We start from the raw sequence: 22,804 nt of genomic DNA on the forward strand, positions 1-22,804 counted from the left end.
CCACCAATGTCCCATCATACCCCGCACCCAATACCCCATCTTGCCTCAAAAGGTAACTTTGAACAAAAAAAAATTCACTAATTAAATGTTTAACGTATTCACACAAACAATATGCCATTATCAAAATAAGAATACTAGTAAACAACGATAAAAAAGACATTAATGAGGTGATCATAATTACCTTAAAATAACGATGGTTGTCCTTGCACAAAATTAGATCAACGGATCGCTAAAACAGTTTTCCGTTTGTAAATAAAAAACGCGTGCACTCTCATTCACGGTTTCTCCTACAGGGACCGTTAATCGAATGACTCTTCCTATTGAGTTACTGCATGCTATTCACCAACGTGTAGTTTCTTGTTTGTGTGCGGTACCCCGTCTTACCTCGAGACCCCGTCATGCCCCCCATTCCCCTAGATGTCACAAATTTACAAAACAGCCATCACACCAGTAATGACGTACGCCGCAGAAACACGACCTGATATAAAAAGAACAAAAATAATGCTAGAAACAGCAGAGATGAAAACCCTTCAAAAAATCGATGGTAAGATGATATGGAATATAGCTAATTAGGTGGACAGCATTATTAACTGGGTAAAAACAGAAGAGTAAAATGAAACGACCACATAAGACGAATTACAATAAATAGAGTAGTAAGGACGGCGAGGGACGGTTACCCAACAGAAAGAAGATCAGTGGGAAGACCACGAAAACGATGGAATGACAATTTACTGGAGGCACATTAAAAAAATAGGCATAGTCATGCCTGTTTCTATACGGTTTCTTCTATACAAAAAGAAGAAAAAGACTAAAAAAGCAATATCGTTAACGACAAGTAAACAAGAAACTATAAGAGATCTTTAGATACTTGGATACTTTAGATACAGACCATCTACTATTACAGACACGGTTTAGATGTAAAATCAGTCGACAGACAAAGGAAAAATATCCAAAACAAACTAAACTTAGATAACCTAAAAGTATCTATAGTACAACAAAAATTTTCAATGGTAATAGAAAATAAGAAAAGTAGACGAAAAAGTTAATGGAACTGAAGCCCCAATGGCAAATTAGTGAAACATCAAAAGTAGACTCATACTGAATACGACAAAAGAAGTCCTGTGAACAACACCATAACAAAGATAAAAAAAATGATTCGATGAAAAATGCAAACAAGCGAATCAGAAACAGAGAGAAGAAAACAGAATAATTAAACTATGCAGACAGCATTTTTTTCAATTGTTATTTTTCTTTGGATAATTATTTTATTCCAATCTCTTCCTCTGTATTGAAGAACGAATTAGGAGAAAAATTATTATGTCTACTTTGTTCGGGATACAAAATACTCACAAATACATATTTGTAGACTCAACCTTTAGCTAGAAAAATCATCGGTAAATATAAAAAAAGGTTTAGACCAAATACACCTAGCGTCGACCAACTCTTCACAGTCAAACAAATTCTAGCCAAAGCATGAAAATATCAAATATACGTTTACAATATCTTTACATCTTGTATACGTGGTATATACCTTGGTGTTAGAAACTAACAACAGCGTTACTGATTATGGCCCTCGGAAGCCAAGATCTGCCAGGGGAGGAAAAGGCAAGGCCTCTCGGGTCGTTAATCAGCGAATTGATTGTCAGAAGAACGAAGCCGAGAGAATAAGACTACCCACTAGTAGAAAGGCTCTTTCCTAACCTCAGAAAAAGCATTGGTATTACCGTTAGTGATATCTTATGCCACATTGAACTTGATACAAGTGTATCTATGCTCCTACGACGAATACCTACGAAGAAGTAGAATTATTTTACCGGAATATCAAAGAGACACTGAAAATAGCGAGCACTAGAGAAACCACCATACTCATAGGTGACCTCACTGCAATGATTTGAAAGGCGTAAATTGAAGTAGGAAGCTACGTTTTGGAAAATCGCAACGAGAGACGAGACCGCCAATTACAATCTTGTCAAGAGCAGAACTATATTATTACAAATACATTGTTAAAACTATCAAGCAGACCACTGTATATGTACATATACATGTACATCGCCGGCAGGAAATATATCGACGAAAGTAGTTAAGAACGAGATATACCACATTGTAATAAATGAAAAATACCGTAATGCTATTAAAGCCGTGAAATCATATCCCGAAGCAGACGTGTCCCCAGATATCAACCCAATTAACGCCAGGATTACACTTACACTCAAAACTTTAAAAGACACCAAAGATATTTCTACAATAGACACAAGCAAGCTTGAAGATCCCAATGTAAAAGAATGCCTTCAACACGAACTGCATAAGAACTGTAGCAAACTGAACGTAGAAATCAATGATATTGTCGAGCAGTGGGAACGACTCAAACATTATCTACTAGAACCGTGTAAAGAAATACTAAAGACTTCCACAGGGAAAAAAGAGAAATGGATGAACGACGAGATACTTAATATGATAGGTTCTAACGAATTCATGGACATCATCGTAAATAACGAAGAATAACCTGAAATAAATAAAAGCCTTATGATCACCAATAAAGCCTCTCTCGACATGGGCCACAAATTTAAATCGCGAGACATACAACAAAAACAAAAATCTTCTTCTCTTCTCCTTCTTCTTGTGTAGACATGACTAGTTGTCGTTCCATAGTGCTTGTGGTCTTCCCACTGATCGTCTTCCTATTGGGAACCACTCTCGCCGTCCTCACTACCAGATTTGTTGTCATTCGGCTTATTTGGTCATTCCATTCTACTCTTCTCTTTCTTAAACAATTATTAATATTGTTAATCTTGCATCCCCGCCGTATATCTGTACTTCTAGCTCTGTCCCATAGTGTCTTACCAACGATTTTTCGAAAGGATTTCATTTCTGCTGTTTTTAGCGTTGTTTTTGTCCTCTCTGTATCAGGTCGTGTTTCTTCAGCGTATTTCATTATTGGTCTGATGACTGTTTTGTAAATTCGTCCTTTCGTTTCCTTTCTGATCTTCAGGGCTGTATTCATTTGATCTTTTACTTTCGTTTCGAGCTTTTCGTAGCTAGATAGTGATAAGTTAGTGATAAGATCACTTAATTTCTTTGGTCCAATGAGGCTAAATTTCCTGTCTTTCAAAGCTAAATTAAGCCAGCAGCGTGTCAAAAACATGCTACCAACTGGCGTGGCGTCAGTGTAGAGTTAGATCAAACGCAGCCGCAGCGTCTGTGTGGAGTGTGGGTTACCCGCTGTTCGATGTTGACATCATTTTCCCCATCACTTTCGTCAGAGGGTGTTGAAGGTTTTTCTCTAACCATTTCAATGATTTTCTGATCACCATATGTCTCTTGGCCATCATCATAAGCTCACACTCATCCTTTTGCATCATTGTTTGTCACCTCTTCAAAGCCAGGAATGTTATTAATTATTAAAAGAGTGTTTAAAGAAAATCTGTATAATTCTAAAAATTCGGTAATCCGAAATGGGTCCGTTTCCAATTATTTAGGATTGCTGGGACTCCACTGTATGAACAATATAGACAACCAACACCAGACAAGTTCACTAGGCTGCAGACATTGCGGTAGTCAAAATATCTGATCCGGATGCATACGAACAGAATCTCCAGTATTCCCTTCAAAATTAATAAGTATACGAGCCGCCTCTGATTTAAATATGAAGATCATTCCTTGGTTCAACCAAGACACCTGGGGCCAAGCGATAAGATCGATGGATTATAATTAATTGTGTTTTTATATTCTGTTTAATCATTCTATTAGAAGTGATCTCAAACTGGTATGGTACCTACATAAAAAATACAAAAGGAAAATATTTCAAATGCCAGTGTAAAGTATTTTGATTAAGAGCAATAGACTTTTATTGACTTAGATATTAATATATTATAATAAATTAAAAAAAAAGAAGTAAGAGGGTACAGCTTTTGGCCAGTATGATTTAAAAATTAATAAAATATATATATGATATTGATACCTCTATTTTACATGTATTTTAATGCGTAGAGTAATAAAAGGTTTCAAAGGACGTATCAATGAAACAAATCCGGATTTATATTCGTGCCATAGGCGTAGTAGAACAACTCTGTATATTTTGTTTTTACCTAATTTGTTTAGACCGTAATATCTTATTTATACTCTTAGACCTGGATCCTATGACCTAAAAAAAGTTGATTAATAGCAAGCTGAAAATTTTTTAATAGCTTTACTGAGTTTAGTCGGACAAACTTTGATGTATGGGAACACTGGAACAGGGGAAGTTTTAATTGTGGAACAGGTTAAAAATTTGGAACGTCAGTCTACGAAAACGTTCCATGTATTTTGTCGGACAGAACTTCCAATTGATTTGTTATCATTTCATTAAACTCTCATGCAAAAATTAGAGTGGTATTTGTCACCAACTGGGCATTTTAATGAATGGAACACGAAGAATATGTCAAATGAGAGGAATCATGTTTGTTAGTAATAGCATTCTGATTTTTGCATGAGAGTTTAATGAAAGGGTAACAAATCAATTGGATGTTCTCTACGACAAAATAAATGGCACGTTTTCGTAATCTGACGTTCCAAATTTTTAAACTGTTCCACACTTTAAACTTTGCCTGTTCCAGTGTTCCCTTACATCAAAGTATGTCCGACTAGACATCGTTAAGTTATTAACAAATCTTCAGCTTCCTACTTTTTTCTGGTACGCGGGATCCAGGCCTATATCGGTGCTCGTAATAGTTTAGAGATAGTCTTTACAATAAATTGCTTGGTTTTTCTTTATTTGTGTGTTCCAAAATCATTATCCTCGTTAGCCCAAATAAAGAAGAAATGAGTAACTTGTCTCAGTCTTCATATAAAAATATAAAGATAAAAAATGTAGAGGGGATATCCTGGTTTGGGTAAGTCACACCAGAAACTCAACTTAAGATAATCCCATTTTAAGTCCACTACTTTAGATAGTATGTTTTTTCTTCTTCAGCCAATTTGCATCCACTTCTGGATAAAGACCTCCGCATAAGTTCTGTACCCTTCTCCGTATTATGCTATTATATGTCACTTTCTCCCTACTTTTGCTTTGATGTCGTGTAGCTGCTGTTTTTGTGGTCTTTTCATTAAACGTATTCTCTCTCTTCCAGCCCAAGTCAGGCCCTGGCCTCCCTCAGCATCCGCCTCCAAATATCTCTGTCTCTGGCTGCTCTCCTACAGTCCTTCTTCTTGTGCTCTTCCTATAGGAGATCGGAAATCATCAAGGCTCTTCTCACCTTGTTTACAGCTGACCCCAAAGTGTTCATTAGTGGTGCAGCCAAACCACTTTCTCAAACTCCGCAACCATGACATTCTTCTACGGCCTGGATTCCGTTTCTGTTCTATTTTTCCTTGATCGACAGAACAGGTACATAGACTGGTAAAACACATCAGACACGATCTAGAAAATAAAAGATATTGTGCTGAATTTCGGGACATTGGTCAGGCCTTCGACACGGTATGGCATACTGTTCTGTTCTTTAAACTAAAGAAAAACCTTCCCCATCCTTTTTATCAAATCCTAAAAAGCTATACTTCCAACCGACATTTCCTAGTCGAGCAGGATAATGAATACACAAGCCTAAGACCAATAAAAGCCGGTGTACCACAAGGAAGTGCTTTGGGACCAATATTGTACTTGTTCTACACTGCTGACCTACCAACAAGTAACAGACCAACGTGTGCAACTTTTGCTGATGACACTGCTGTACTAGCCTCACACCATGATCCAATCACAGCATCTATAACCCTTCAAAAAGACCTTAATAACATCCAAGCATGGCTTAAAAAATGGAAGATAAAGGTGAATGAGAGTAAATTCACCCATGTAACATTCACCATTAAAAAACAAACATGTCCATCTGTAACTCTGAATGAAACACAACTCCCACAAACCGATACTGTCAAGTACCTAGGAATCCACCTTGATAGGAGATTAACTTGGCAAAAGGACATGTTCACAAAAAGAAAACAACTCGGAACAAAATTCCGAGAAATGTACTGGATCACCGGACGTAAATCTCAACTATCACTTGTAAACAAACTGCTGATATATAAAGCTATATTAAAACCAATGTGGACCTATGGTATCCAAATTTATACTATGTATCCAAACTATAGTACTACTTATACTTATAGTATCCAACTATGGTATACAACCTAGAAGACTTACAAGTCCTTATGAAGAACATCACGTATTACAGTCAACAACACGGACTCAATATAAACGTAAAAAAGACAAAACTTATGATAATTAGCAAGAAAAAGATTGTAGAAGTTTAACAACTCTACGTCAACCAAACCCCTGTAAAAATAGTGAAGCACTACAACTACCCCGTCACTAGAATAAATGAAGACTGCAGCAACAACCAAGAGATAAATGCGAGCATTGGAAAGGCTAGATCCACCACAACCTCCTTCTTTTTTATGGTGTTGAATCGTGAATCTTGAATCTTGAATCGTGAATCGTGAATGTGCAGAAAAATGAAGCATTTGAGATTTGGCTATATCGGAAAATACTTAAAATAGCCCGATCAAAGAACAATCTGACCCAAAAGAAAATAAAGGAAGGATGAAAATTTGGGAATAGGTAGTTGAAATTGTCTATTATTTTATAAGTAAAACTTTACAATTTTACATCCCCTTCATTTTACAAAATAAAGGGGAATACCTCGAAGGTGAAAAATATACATTCAAAATATGACAGGAATTGGATAAAATGACTAATTCTAAACAACTTTTGTTCCATAGAGTTTTTTCGTTAATTCAATACTTCTCGAGTTATTTTCAAGTGAATATGTTCATTTTTAACAAAAAAAAAACATGTTTTTGGACGAAAATATTCTTAACAAAAATCAAGCTTATAAAAAAATTTAAAAAATGGTATATGCATAAGGTCTGTAGACCCAGTAGAAGCTGAGTTGTAGCTAATGAAAAGTAGGTTCTTCTTCATCAAATTCCAAATCCAAAAATATTGTTGGTCCCTTTTATTTTTTTGTAAAAAAAATCGCGAAAATCATCCCCTAATTAGCATCACAAATAAATTTTATCATTACCACTTGACAAGTTACTTTGCTTATGTATTATTTATATGATCTGTAAGTTTCATCGGTTCAAAGTGCTTATTTTTGAAAAAGCTGTATTAGTTAAAATGGCTTGAAAGAGTAACTTATCAAGTTTAGGCAAATTTTGAACAGCCATAGCATAACCAATTTTTGGCTAACAAGAAAACAAAAAATCAAAAATATTCAGATTTTTTTTAGAAAGAAAAAATCTTATACCAAATCATCAATTTGGTTTCAGAAATAAACATTCCATTATAGATCAAGTTCACTGAAGAACAAATATAATAGAAAAAACATTAGAAGAAAAGAAAGTCTGCTCTCCAATCTTCTTGGACGTAGCACAGGCATTTGATAAAGTCTGGCATGAGGGTTTAAACTATAAATTAAGAAAGTTTATGTCTAAACAGTATTCGGAAATCCTAGAATCATACATTGCGAATAGATATTTCAGAGTTAAACAAGAAGAAGTGTACACCGATTTAAGGGAGATCAAAGTACCTACTGTATACGTGTGACATTCCAGAACTAGAACAGAACACTATTGCCACCTTCGCTGATGATACAGCTATACTAGCGATAGGAGACACTAGTGAAGAAGCGACTGATAAGTTGCAACTCTCAGTAAATACAATACATACCTGGACCAGAAAATGGCGAATAAAATTAAATGAGTTTAAATCGGCACACATTAACTTCACAAATAAAAAAATACAAAATTTCCCAGTTAGAATAAATGATAGCCAAGTTCCTTATGCAACATCAGCAAAATACTTGGGCATTACCCTAGATGCGAGGCTGCGCTGGAAAGTCCATGTCAAAAAGAAAAGAGGGGAGCTAGATATGAGGTATAAGAAATTGTATTGGATGATTGGAAAAAATTCAACATTATCCATTCATAATAAATTATCCATTTACAAACAAGTACTGAGGCCAGTATGGGTATATGGGTGCCAACTCTGGGGCTGTACCAAAACTAGTAACCTACATATTATCCAGAGATTTCCAAACAAAGTGCTGAGGAACATTGTTGATGCTCCTTGGTATATCCGTAACAGCAACCTCCACCAGGACCTGGGTATGGAAACTGTGACCGAAGTAATCAAGAGAACAGCAGCAAGTCACGAGCAGAGGCTGCATAGTCATGTGAATGTCGAGGCAATCCAGCTTCTTGACAACATTGAATTAAAGAGAAGACTCATGAGGACCAAAGCATTTGAGTTAGTGTAAATGTGTAAGAGTTTAGTGTAACAAGCAGAGATGTGTGATGTGTAGTGCTGTGATGTTATTGCATGTTAGTTATAGTACATTAGTTGATAGATATAATAAGAGTAAGTCTTAGTAATAGGGTATGCCCTTAGATTTAAGTATTTGTTGTTATTAAGTTAGGTCAGAGAATAACTGATAATTGGTCATTTGTGACCAGATAGCAGTATACAAACATCGTACAGATCTTATATAAAAAAAAATAAGTAAAGTAACTTGTGAAGCGGTAACGATTAATTTTATTTGGGAAGCTAATTAGGGGGTGATTTTCGCGATTTTTTAGCAAAAAGTAAAAAAGACCAGCAATATTTTGAGCGTAACTCATCTACTTTTAATGTTAGAAGTTAAAAAAAAACTTGTTTAAACACTTTAAAAAAGTTGTAATGAATTTTCCCCGAACAGAGCTCGGTTTTTGGGATATTTCAAATTGAAATATTCGATTTGGAAGTTGACGGAGAAGAATCTACGTTTCATTAGCTATAACTCTGCTACTAGGTCCGCAGACCTCATGCATACACTTTTTTTTTAGTTTTTTATAAGCTATATTTTTGCTAAGAATAGTTTTTCGCTAAAATACTTACTTCTTGAGTTATCTGCGAAAAACCGTTCAAAAACATGTTTTTTTATTTTTAAAAATGAACATATTCACTCGAAAATAACTCGAAAATTATTAACGTAGTAAAAAAACTATATAGAACAAAAGTTATTTAGAATTAGTCATTTTAAACAATTTCGGACTTATTTTGAACGTATATTTTTTCACCCCTGAGAAAATATTTTTCACCAAGTGTTTCCCAATTTTTGTAAAATGAAGGGGATGTAGAATTGTAAACTTTTTCTTATATAATAATAGACAATTTCAACTACCTATTCCCAAATTTTCATCCTTCCATTTTTTTTTGGAGGTTTTCGTAAAATTTTATGTTCCCTGATCGGGCTAAAATCCCGTGGACTGACCTAGTCACAAATGAGGAGGTCTCAGAATAATGAACAAGAACCGAAAGGTACTGACCATCATCAAATCTCGTAATATACAATACTTCGGACACGTTATCCGAAATGAATCCAGATATGCTCTCCTACAAGCCATGCGGCAAGGAAAAATTTTTGGAAAGCGGGGTTCAGGAAGAAGATAAACATCCTGGTTGGAGAACCTCAGATCCTGATTTAACACAACACCTTTGCAACGTTTCCGCGCTGCTGCAGTTCAGATAAAGATTGCCATAGTGATCGTCATCATTCGTCGCAGATAGGTACATCAAGGAGAAGAAGTCAAGTAGAGTAGGTTAAAAGGCCAGAAGAAAAATCACTCAACGGTGAAAGTTTGAGCTAACTACGCAAAATATGCAGCAATACCCTTCCATAAAGGCATTAATCCACCAATGCAAAAGAATAATAGTAAAATCAAGGTACGAATATGAAAAGCAGTAACACTAGTATCGAAAATTAAAAATTATATACAAAATAATACGTCACTAGATGGCATACCTTAATGTACCAATCAAAACTAATGAACAGCTTGATGAAGAAACAAAAACACTAACCATAAATATACAACAAGCAGCATGGAATAATAGCAAACAAATTATAAGAAAAACCAAAGGTCAACATTATCCCAAAGTAATTCGAGACCTAGTGCAAAGAACAATAAAAACTAGGAAGACATGGCAAAAAAGCGGAACTGCAGAAAATAAAAATGCATTTGAGAAGGGAAATGGATTTAATCAAAAATGAATCAGTTAACCAATACTTAAAACGATCTGACAAATGACCAAATCACTGACTACTCGTTGTGGAAATGTACAAAAAGAATAAATAGACTAACGCAACAGATTCCGCAAATTCCGCAAACGGAAAACAAAAAGCAAATGTTTTCGCTTTATACTTGGAGAATGTATTCCAAAATAACGAAATTGGAAATAATATTCAAGCCGAAAACGATGATGATGAGAGGACTGAATATGATGTGAACAATACTGATCAAGGCATAATAAAGCCTACTACTTCTAAAGAAGTAACCAACGTAATCAAAAACAATATCAATCCCAAAAAGGCTCCAGGCTTTGACTTAATAACAGGAGAAATACTACAACAATTACCTAGAAAGACCACCGTAAAAGTCACAAACCTTATAGTAGGGGAGCAAAGTATGCTAAATGTGCAGTCACTAGAGCGTTATGGGGACCTATTGGGTTGTGAGGAGTAGGTCATAAAACCAAAAAAGTTAAGTAAAGTGTTCCATTTTAGTGGTCGCTTGCCATTTTTTAATTTAATTTTCCATTTCCAATAATCTTTTTTCCGATTATAACGCCATCTATCCATAGTTCGAAAGAATGTTTCGAATAAAAGTTACTTATTTTTACGTAAGGAATCCAAATCTGCAATAAAAAATGGGGGCTCCTATTTAAGATTTTAAAGTAAGCCCCACCCCACCTCCGTGGGGGGTCGTGTTTGGTGCTATTCGATAGATTTTTCAAAAATATTGAATAAGTGTATTTTACAGTTTTTCGATCTAATCTAGAGAAATATCGCAAGATTCGTATTTATAACATTAAATTTACCTCCCACCCCTCTCCGTGGGAAGTCGTGTTTGGTATCATTCGACAGATTTTTAAAAAATATTGAGCACATATTTTTTAGTTTTTCGATCTGTCATTCATTTCGCGAAATATTCGCTTTTTTCTTGTGAAACTTTGGAACTCACCCATTTCCTTACTCAAATCATAAGATTTTTGAAATATATACTCTTTTGCATGTACTTAACTTACTTTATCTTAATCTGACAATTTCGAGTATTGTTAAGGATAGATTTTTTTTCGGGCCCTCCATAAAGAACTCCCCTGTGTTAAGAGCCAATATATGGTATGTATATGGAGCCAATATATGGAAACCAGGTTTCTCCACATATGCTAATCTGACGCGCTCGAGTAACTGCAAAAATCCCAGTTTGGCCTCCCCTACCATTATAAATTATGCAGTATTCAGTTTGCAATATGTAGCAATAACGTGGAAAACATCTGAATTAATCATGATTCCCAAATTAGGGAAATTAGTAATGTATACAATTAATAACGTAGGTAGAGTCATACAGACCAATATAGTTGCTACCAATTATTTCCGAATTATTTGAGAAGATATTTTGTTTAAGGAGAAACGAACAAAATGCAAAATTTTGACGCCTGTCAAAATTTTCAATGTATTTTAAATGTAATTATTTTTTTCGAATCCTGAGAAAGCGAATAATTATTTTTGAAAAATTTAAACGCAGAATGAAAGATTACTTTATTACCGAGGGCTGAAAGTCCCTTAGAATGAATAAAAAGTTTCTTTTGAATGAGATATTTGAAATTAAAAATCACACTAAATTTTCTCTTAGTTTTTCACCCCTGTAACTTATTAAAATAAACAATATAGAAGTTTTCAGGAACTTTCGGCCCTCGTTAATAGGGTGGTGTGAAAAAAGTCAAGTTGATAATTCCATATCGCTATAGTGCGGAAAAGTTGCGATTGGTAATTACAAGAAAAACAAAACAAAAATTATTCAAATCGGACTTTACCTTCTGATCCCGCAACGGGCCTAAAGTTTATGAAAAAATGAAATGTTACCTTTTTTTTCAAAAATTTTTATTTAACCTCTATGTGCGTTTTATTTATCGTTATATTAAAATTTATTTACAGTTTGCGTGGTTCAGTAATAAAAAAAAACTTTTCCACATTTAACGAATATCTTTAGATCCCGCAAGGTCAATCAAAATCTATAAAAAATTGGAATTTTTGATGATTTGGTATATTAAAAAATATTCAGTTATCTCATTTTTCTGTTACATTGTGAAGCTATTCGCTTGTTTAAATATTGTATGACAATATTTAAACAACCCAGAACTCACAACGAGGAGGTGGTTGCACTACTAATTCCACTCACACTCTTCTCTCCAACCAACCAATGAGTGTGTTTTTTTACATTATTTACATATGTACATTTCTTTTTGATTTGTTTGTGTCCAGCTTTTAAACGCCAACTTTGTATTGTGATTTGGTGGTAAAATCTGGCAGCATTGACCTTGATTTAACTGTTGCCCTGATGAATCCATCTCTTGATTGGGGCCCACATACATTAGACATTCGACGATGCTTCCGTGGCCAACTCTACTCACGACTCGTCAGCTTGCGTGTGGCAGGGATAGTTTTGTACATTCCAGTCTGGCATGGCACCCGATGTCATGCAAGAACTTATCGATACATTTTTGGCATAGTAACGTAAGTCACCAAAAACGTTTTTGTAGAAAAACCATGTTTTTAATTTAACCTGGTTAAGCTTATTTAAATTATACAAAATTTACCAGGGTGTTTTTTGAGGTCTACAGTTTAATAAAGAACAATATTTTTTAAAGTTTTTGTATAGTTTTAGCGGTTAATTGATACCTAAGTTATTTTACGGGTTCTAAAATCTTGAGTCTTGATAAAAAATGTAACGTAAGCACACACATACGTCACTTTGGCGGGAAACTGTAACACTGAAAGTAATTTCGAAAGAATTAGAAACAATCGTTTATTATAAGAAACACAAAATAACGTTACAACAATTAATTAAGTAAAAAAGGTAAAATATTGACACGAAAAAAACTAAAATTTAGTTATATATCATTGTTTACTTATATTGAGTATTTTTAGAGTTATTATCAAAAGAAAATGAAACTTACGATCATATGAAAAATTCTGTTTTTTTTTAATTACACTTTTTTTTTTCAAAAATATGCATTCTAAATCGGTTAAGCTTGTTGGGATAATTACTAATACTAATATAAAGAAATTCTTGTAAGGATTACTATAAATTTTTAATTTTTGTGGAAATGGGATGTTTTATTTTTCACTTTTTCCTAAAAAAATCGAAAGGGTTTTCTTATTTTTATCATAACTTGCTTAATTTTCAAGGTATTAACTTCTTCTGCAGCTCATTTGATACGATATTCCGAAGACAACTGCTTAACAGGTATATTTTATAAAGTGCATCGTTTTCCCGTTATTTAAGCTTGAATACTTAGATTTGAGTACTCGTCGAAAATAATATACACTCAATTACCCATCACTCACTTTGAATTAACATTAGTTTAGTTCTTTAAGTATTTATTTTTTTATTATCTTCAATTTCGTCAATAATAACTATTTTGTAAAAGCTTATAGTTTTTGAGTTATACGTGAAAAACAGCTTTAAAACAGGCATTTTTTACGAAAAAATAAAATCCTTGATATTTAATAACTCAAAACGCAAATTTATTTTAATAACGGTATATAACAAATTTGGCTTAGAATTTGTCCCTGTACCGACTTATGGTATTATTTTTAATAAAATAATTTTCACCCCCGAGAAGGGGTAGCATCCACCCCCAGGATAAAAGCGCAAGTTTGCATCATGTCACCTTTATTCCTTGAGGTATCCTCTAACTACTCACCAATTTTCATGAAAATCGATGAAGGTTCAACGAAATCGAAGGTGAAAAGCTTCAGTGACTGCACTATTCTATGCAAATCAGAATAGAAACATGCAAGCATGGGCGCCCATACCCATGGGCAGGGGGGGCCGTGGCCCCCTAGCTTTTCGGGTGCCATAAACTATATATGGTTATCCAATGTATACAAAATGTAATGTGCAACATTTTCACGTCTGGCCCCCCCTAAAAATTTTTATATGGGCGCCCGTGCATGCAAGCAATATTTCTTTATTTCTTTTACCTGTCAATTTAAACGAAATTCTTTTTCCAAAAAATAAGCAGACGTTACAATGTCTTTACGAATATGTAACGTCCTGTAAATTTAAATTTTAAATAGGCCTAGATAATAAAATTATAAAAATATCACACAAAATTGAAAAATGTATCCATTAATATAGTAAAACACTCTGTAAATTTAGATAATAAGTAGGCTTAGATATTAACTTAAAATTGTTATTGTAATACCATACAAAAAAACACAAATAGTCTGGCTAATTGGCTCTGTCAAAGCCATTAATAAAAAAAACTGTTTTCTAGATACAAGAGTTCAAATTGATAATTTTACAATTTTTAACTTATTTTTTCACAAACATTTTACATTTCATATCAAAATTTACAAAGATTTTTTTAACAAACAATTCAACCAAATTTTTTCTTAGGCTATGTCAAAATAATTTGTAATAAATAAACGAAATTAAATATGAAAAAGAGTTTTACAGGTTCATAATATTGGTTAAGGTTTTAGAGATTTTTGAAATATAACTACAAAAACATGTTTTTCGTTATAACTTACCTAAAATCAATAATTTAGTTGATTGAAGCACGAATCTGTCACTGTCGTAAGCCAAACACTGACTGCGAAAATCTGACGTAAGTAACAGAAACCAACCGGTACTTACGTTATTATGACGGTAAACGACGTTTGCTTACGTTATTATTATGGAAATAGTGCTAAAGTTGCGTTTCTTTTGCGGGTATGATTAAAACAATTCTGGACATACGTTTTTAAAATAGTTAAAAAAAAAAGGTTTAAAGTAATTCTAGGCTTACTACACTTTCGCAGTACCTTCTAAACACTAATAGCGTTAGTTTAATGGAAAAACATGATTTTCGTCAAAAATGTCACTTACGTTAATTTGCCAAAAATGTATCGTTATATCTTCATTTGAAACTCTTCAAAGAAGTGGTGGAGAAGATAGTTTTGCAACATTCCAGTCTATTATTTTAGTTTAGTCCTGTGCTTCAAAATTTCAAGTAGTAGGGAGAAAGGAAACACATTAGAGAGCTAGGGCTATGGAGAGAGTTAAAAGCCGGACAGACTAGAAACAAGGGCTAAGGTATTAGAGATTTCATTCCTCCTACTTTAAATTTTGAAGCAGGACTACACTAGAATATTAGACTGGAATGTTGCAAAACTATCTTATCCACCAGTTCTTCGCAGAGTTTCAAATGAAGATATAAGTTCTTGCAATAGGTACATCATAACAGACTGGAATGTATAAAACTATCCCTGCCACCCGCAAGCTGTCGGACGGTGCGCAAAGTTGGTCAAGGAAGCATCGTCTAATGTATGTGAGTCGTGGGTCCCAATCAAGAGATGGATTCATCAGGGCAACACTTAAATCAAGGTACATGCTGCCAGATTTTACCACCAAATCACAATAAAAAGTTGGCGTTTAAACGCTAGACACAAACAGATCAAAAACGAAATGTACATCTGCAAATAATATAAAAAAACAGACACTCATTTGTTGGTTGGAGAGAAGGATGTGAGTGGAGCTAGAAGTGCAACCACCTTCTCGTTGTGAGTTCTGAGTTGTTTAAATATTGTCATACAATATCTAAACAAGCAAAGAGCTTCACAATGTAACAGAAACGTGAGATAACTAAATATTTTTTGATTTATCAAAATCATCCAAAATTTCAATTTTTATAGCTTGTGATTGACCTTGCGGGATCGGAAGATATTCGTTGAATGCGGAAAAGTAATTTTTTTATTATTCAACCATACAAACTGTAAATAAATTTTACTATAGCGATAACTAAAAAGTACATGGAGGATAAATAAAAAATTTTAAAAAAAGGTTAAGTTTCATTATTTTCATAATCTTTAGGCCCGTTGCGGGATCGGAAGATAAAGTCCGATTTGAATAATTTCTTTTTTGTTTTTCTTGTAATTACCAATCACAACTTTTCCGCACTATAGCGACACTCAATTATCAACTTGACGTTTTTCGCTCCACCCTACTCGTTAATAACGTCATCTTTTATTCTGCGTTTAAATATTTCAAAAATAATTATTAGTTTTTTCAGGATTCGAAAAAAAAATAAATCCCATTTAAATAGCATTGAAGTCAAAAGTTCGTACCCATTCCCTTAATAAAAGGGCAACAAATTAATTGGAAGTGCTGTCCGACAAAATACATGAGACGTTTTCGTAGTCTGACGTTCCAAATTTTTAACCTGTTTCACAATTAAAACTTCCCCTGTTCCAGTGTTCCCGTACATCTAAGTTTGTCTGAGTAGGCACCGTTAACCTATTAACAAATTGTCAGCTTGCTGTTAATCAGCTTTTTTTTGGTAAGCGGGATCCAGGCCAAATGAATATGCTCTTCTACAAGCCATGCGCCAAAGAAAAATTTTTGGAAAGCGGGGTTCAGGAAGAAGATGAACATCCTGGTAGAAGAACCTCAGAACCTGATTCAACACAATATCTTTGCAACGTTTCCGCACTGCTGCAGTTAAGATAAGGATTGCCATGATGAGTGTCACGGATAGGTACATCAAGAAGAAGAAGAAGTCGAATAGAGTAGGTTAAAGTGCCAGAAGAAAAATCACTGAACTGTGGAAGTTTGGGCTAACTATGCAAAATCTGGAGCAATACCCTTCCATAAAGGTATTAATCTACCAATGCATAAGAATAATAATAACAAAATAAAGGTAGGAATATGAAAAGAAGTAACACTATTATGCAAAATTTACAAATTATTATACAAATTACAGATTTCATTTTTAAACACACTAAAATAATGAACAATCTAAAATAAACTTTAATACCGTAAAGTTAAAATTTGTTTATTGAGATAGAGAGCTAGTTATACGCGTTATTTTTTTGCAGTCACCAGAATTTCCCCTTCTGTTCCCCGCTGTTCTCCATCAGGATCATAACCTTCCTCTCCCCCTTCTTCACCTCCCTGTCCGCCTTCTTCACCTTCCGCTATCCCTTCTTCACCTTCCGCTCCCCCTTCTTCACCTTCAGCTTGTTCCTCTGTGGGTTCCTCTTCGGGTACACCCTCAGTTGCATCTGGTTCTTTTTCGACTTCCGCTGTAGCTGATGGAGCGCTGGCAGGAGCTGGACCTCCTTCAGATGCTGGACCGTATTTTCCAGCCACAGCCGCAATTAACGCCGCTCCAATTCCACTACCATCTTCAGAAAGCAAAATGTTAAACTTGTATGTATCCGGTTTCAAAAGCATTTCTACTTGTGACATTAATGTATCATGAAAGTGAGGATGATTTTTGTAAAGCGTTCCATCTATTCCTATTGTAGTTTTGGGATAAGCCATTCTTCGTATCAAAACTGTAATAAGACACGAAACTAATACCGCAGCTCTCCTTGAAAAACACTGGCACAGGTATTTAATATCATGATAATCCTGTTCGGTTGCATGTGTCATTCCTAAGCTGTTAAGAATATCTTTTACATTAGTAAAAACACCCGGAGGATCAGCTTCAATCTCAGAAACAAATCTAGTTTCAAATTTGTCGGGTGTTTTAAAATCATCAGAAAGTTTACCTTCAAAGAGAATTCCTTCATTTGCAAATTTAACTGCTGCCAGTCTAACTAGTTCTCCAAGATACATGCCTGATATCATTTTTTCGTGTAACTGTCGACCAGTATTTATGGATCTAGCATCAACATCTCTATCATATTGAGTTCTTAAGAAATTTAATGCACCATCGTCACCAAACGCTCCCGATTCCATGTTTATAATAACGTTTCCAGAACCTCTGTCTGGTTCATCGAACAGTTCTGCATTAACTTGTTTCTCTACGTAGCAACCATTGGTGCCTGTACCAACAATAAGCCCTATTCTTGTATCTAAATCTTTGAATGCACATGCCATAAGAGTACCTGTGGTGTCGTTTAGAACCGCAACTATATTAATTTGTATATCTCCTCTTCTGGCGATGGCATCGTTTAACAATTGTACTACATCTTTACCAATGACACCTTCGCAGCTAAAGCCTTTCGTCCAGCGTTCTAATATACCAACCTTAAGCCCTCTTTGTTCTAGTGGAAAACTAAAAGTGAACCCTAAGGGAAGATTATCATTAGCGACTCCTTTTTCTTTAGTATATTCTGCTAAGCATTCAGCAATAAAATCAAATAGTTGGTCACCAGGTCCTGTCATAATTTCTTGTGGTATGCTATAGATTTTTTGGTCCATTGTATACTGCCTGTTCCTAATATCTACCAATAGAACTCTGAAGTTACTGCCACCTAAATCGAGAGCTAAATATTTGCCTGTCTCAGTTCCGTCAGGAAGGTCTTGAACATATGTTGGAAAACATTTTACAATAGATTTGGGATGTGTTGATTTTTTTAAACCTCTTTCAATATTTTCAAGAAAAGACTTCATATAGGTTTTCATTTTGGCATCTGTAATAATTAACTCGTTACATTTTTCTTTTATTTCTGGTCGAGCTGGAATTATCTCCATATCTTGTGGTGGATTCATCCGCAAATGTGGAGGATTGCATACTGCACTTTTACATTGTGAGGCCATATTATATAATTCAAAGCTATAATATTTATAAAACTAGAATTTTGAACGTTATAGATTTAAATAAAATTAAATGACGTGTATGTCATTAGAGAATAGCATAGTCGACTGTTAATATTTTTCAAAGTGTCATGATTGTAAAACAGGACGGTATATTATTTCAACTGATAAGACAAAGAGCAACTGGAGAACGAACAACTGGAAAACAAGTAAAAATGGGCTTTAGTAAGATAACGATATAAGGGCATGTATAGAAGTGGAACAGAGAGAAAAAAAAATTAGAAAAAGCAAAAAAAATGATAAGGGCTGATAATACTGGTGTAAAGGAAATGACCCAAGCAAGTAGAAAGTTAATAATAACTGGAAATAATGACAAAAGATGGAAAGCATATTAAGTTGGGAAATAAAAAGGGATGCAACTAGTAGGTAGAGGTGAGAAATTTAGAGACAGTAGCCTATAAGTTTACATTGTATTGATTGTTTCTTACCTTTAGAAGCATCGGATGAGTTTGGCAACTACCACTGTGATAGTGACAGTTTTAGTTGACATACTCCTCTGATACGTCTAAAGGTGGGAAATAATCAATGTACTGTAAATTTATAGGTTACTATCGCTAAATTTCCTATCTCTACTAATTTCATTTCTTTTTTTCTCACAACTTAATATGTTTTCCATCTTCTCCATTATTTTCTTCTGCATTATTCTCCATCTTCTGAAAGGACGAAACAAGAGAACTGATGGGGGAGTTTAAAAAGAAAAAATACACAAATGGGATGACACTAGCGATATGGAACATTAGAGGATTCTTTTATGAAGGGGCGTTTAAAGAGCTATCCATTGAGATAAAGAAGTACAAAATAGACGTTTTGGCTTTACAGAAGCCTAAACAAATGGGAAATGAAATAACCAAAGTTGAGGGTATAGCGCTCTTTAAGAGTGGCGGGAAAGATAGGATGCTGGAAACAGGTTTCGCAGTTGGAAAAAAATGTATGTTTATTTTTATTTAAAAAAAGTTATGTTCTTTAGGCCTATCTCAGAGAGAATGGGCGTAATACGAATAAATGGAGAAAAAAGGAATATACGTATAATTAACATACACGCCCCGTGCGAGGAAAAAGATGAAACTAAAGACCTATTCTACGAGAAACTAACGGATCAATATGAGCATATACCAAAACATGATATAAAAATAGTAATCGGCGATTGCAATGCAAAAGTGAGAAAAGGAGATATGTATAACGCAATAACTGGAATACATAGCAAGCATGAAGTGACAAAAAATGATAATGACCAAAGACTAATCAGTTTTAAACGACTAATACATAAGGAACCTGGAGGTCTCCTGACGGAAAGGCGGTTAACTAAATTGATCACGTACTGGTGGAAAGAAACGACATGAAATTAAAAAAAAATATGAAAGGGGCCGAAATGGATTCGGAAATTTTCTGATCAGATGTCAAATATGTGAAATGGGGCAAAAAGATAGCTACATTGGAAAAAACAAGTTCAAAGAGAAAAAATCGATATGATATAGAAAAACTAAGCGAAGTGGAACTAAAAAGAGAGTATATCAGTGAACTAAATAAAGGGCTATTACCCCAGTATAACAAAGAGAGACCAGGAATAGAGTAAGTGTGGCAGACTACAAGAGATGTGATAACTAGAGAAAATGATAAAATTATTCGACAAAAGAGACAAATGAAAGCAGGGAAGAATTGATTTGATGAAGAATGCCTTAAAATAGCAGAGGAAAAGGAAATATGAAGACAATTATTTGCATCCAAATATAATAATGATGGTAGGAACCAGAGTTACGAAGATCAAAGACGAATAATGACAATGGTATGTAGACGAAATAAAAGAGAATACAACGAATAAAATAATACAGGAAATAGAGGACAAATTTCAGAAAAAATATAAAAGGTCGTTTCATCAATAAGTTAAAAAGAACTGAAAATGGATACCAGAATTACAATTCATATGAAAAAAAATGCAACACTCACTAGTGAAAAAGAATCAGTGATGGGTATATGGGAGAGATATGTAAGTTGTCATTTAATCATTTTCGTGGCCCCCCCCACTGATCACCTTCCTATTGAGGAACTGTCTCCCGTCGTCCTTATTACCACTTGCTACTCTATTTGTTATCATTCAGCTTATGTGATCATTTCATTCTGCTCTTCTGCCAGTTATTAGTGTTGTCCACCTTGCATCTCCTTCATATATCTGCACTTCTCGAAAGGGTTTTCTCTCTGATGTTTCCAGCATTCTTTTTCTTCTTGTATCCGTCGTGATTCTGTTCTGCTGCGTATGTCATTATTGGTATGATGACTGTTTTGTAAATTCCGCCTTTCATTTCTTTTCGGCTATTTTTATATTTCCATATTGTTTCTTTTAGACAACCTACGGCTCTGTTTGCTTTATTCACTTGAACTTCCACTTCTGTTTCAAGATTTCCTTAGCTTGGTATGCAGTGTGTTGCCGAGATATTTAAACTCAATAACATTTTCCATTATCTGACGGTCCAGCTCTAGTTTATATCTTAGTGTTTGCTGTTTAACCATACATTTAGCCTTTTTGGGGAAATTAACATGTTAAATTTTCTAGCGGATATATTAAATTGTTGCAGTATACTTGGATAATCATCTTCCTTTGAGAGATTATTATTGCGTCGTCTCCGTAGCAGACAGATTAGTTTAAGTTAGTTTATTCTCATTTAGTATCCGTTTTTAGTTCTTATGGTAGGGGAGCAAAGTATGCTAAATTTGCAGTCACTCGAGCGTTATGGGGACCTATTGGGTTGTGATTGCTAGGTACTAAAACCAAAAAAAGTTAAATGAAATTTTCTATTTTAGTGGGGACTTTCCATTTTTTAATTTAATTTTGCATTTCCAACAATCGTTTTTTCCGATTATAGCGGCATCTATCCATAATTCGAAAAAATGTCTTGAATAAAAGTTGCTTATTTTTACGTAAAGAATCCAAATCTTCAATAAAAATTTGGGGGTCCCATTTAATATTTTAAAGTAACCCCCACCCCTCTCAGTGGGGGGTCAATTTTAGTAAAATTCGATAGATTTTTCAAAAATATTGAAGACGTATTTTTTAGTTTTTCGATCTGACGTTCATTTCGCGAAATATTCGCTTTTTTTTTGAAACTATTTTACTCACCCATTTGCTTACGCCCCGCTCAAATCGTCAGATTTTTTTAATATACACTCTTTTGCATGTACTTAACTTACCTTATGTGAATTTGACAATTTCGATTATTTTTAAGGATATATTTTTTTTTTCGGGCCCTCTTAACGAACTTCCCTGTGTTAAGAGCCAATATATGGTAGAGGTACATCTACAGGGTACCAGGTTTCTCCCCATGTGATAATCTGACGCGCTCGAGTAACTGCAAAAATCCCCGCTTCGGTTCCCCTACCATTCCTTGTTTTATTATTTCATCCATGATCAAGTTGAACAAACAATAAAGGGCTTAGGGATTCCTCCTGTCTTTTCGCATTGACGGCTTTCAAGTCAGTTAGTTCTTCTTCTACCCTAAAAATAATCTATAAGGAAATTTACAAGCTAAACAAAAATCAAATTTCCCACAACCAATTCAGGTTCATAAATAATTCTGTTGGTACGAGAGAGGCTGCATTCTCAATACAAGTCTTATTCCAGAGTTGCAGAGACGTCAATTGCGACGTATTGTCAATTGGTTGATTGCAAGAAAGGGTTTGATCAAGTAAAGCACGCCAAGATGGTGCCAATTCTACACAAAATCCAACAAGCAAGGAATTCACAGCCAAGATCTGAAAATAATTGGAAACTATAAAAGTGGGGGTGTTATGAATATGACCGTATCCAACTTGGTGTCAATGCATTTTGGATGTATCTTTGTTACGCGTGACGATGCGACCCTGACAAAAATGTTGGTGACATCTGGTGATTGTCTTGTTTAGAATCAAACAAATTTACCTATTGGGCTGACCAACTATTACTATATAAACAATGTTATTAGTTTGGCTGTGTGTAAACAATAATTTTTCTAAAATATATGGACTTATCGATTTATATCTTAAATTGCGTAAATGTTACTCGTGTCACGTAAATATTCCTTCCCGTATAATACAAAAATCTAAAATATCGTCAAAGATTTTCCGAAAGTTGGATTATCTCATTTCCTGTAGCCGCGAGTGTGACATAGTCGCAATT

At 34.5% G+C, this 22,804-nt stretch overlaps 1 protein-coding gene across 1 annotated transcript; it reads right to left on the bottom strand.

Annotated features, from left to right (window-relative positions):
• Positions 1–16,869: 16,869 nt before the first annotated feature.
• LOC114330780 (hexokinase type 2-like) lies at positions 16,870–18,700 on the bottom strand. Its single transcript, XM_028280190.2, has one exon. The coding sequence runs from the start codon at positions 18,598–18,600 to the stop codon at positions 16,915–16,917; it is 1,686 nt and encodes a 561-aa protein (XP_028135991.2). The 5' UTR covers positions 18,601–18,700; the 3' UTR covers positions 16,870–16,914.
• Between the last annotated feature and the right edge of the window lie 4,104 nt (positions 18,701–22,804).

The sequence above is a fragment of the Diabrotica virgifera genome, chromosome 6, assembly GCF_917563875.1.
Source record: "Diabrotica virgifera virgifera chromosome 6, PGI_DIABVI_V3a".
Taxonomy (NCBI): Eukaryota; Metazoa; Arthropoda; class Insecta; order Coleoptera; family Chrysomelidae; genus Diabrotica; species Diabrotica virgifera.

What these genes read in the sequence shown, in the direction of transcription:
- LOC114330780 (XM_028280190.2), bottom strand. Translation starts at nt 18,600, where the DNA reads ATGGCCTCACAATGTAAAAGTGCAGTATGCAATCCTCCACATTTGCGG.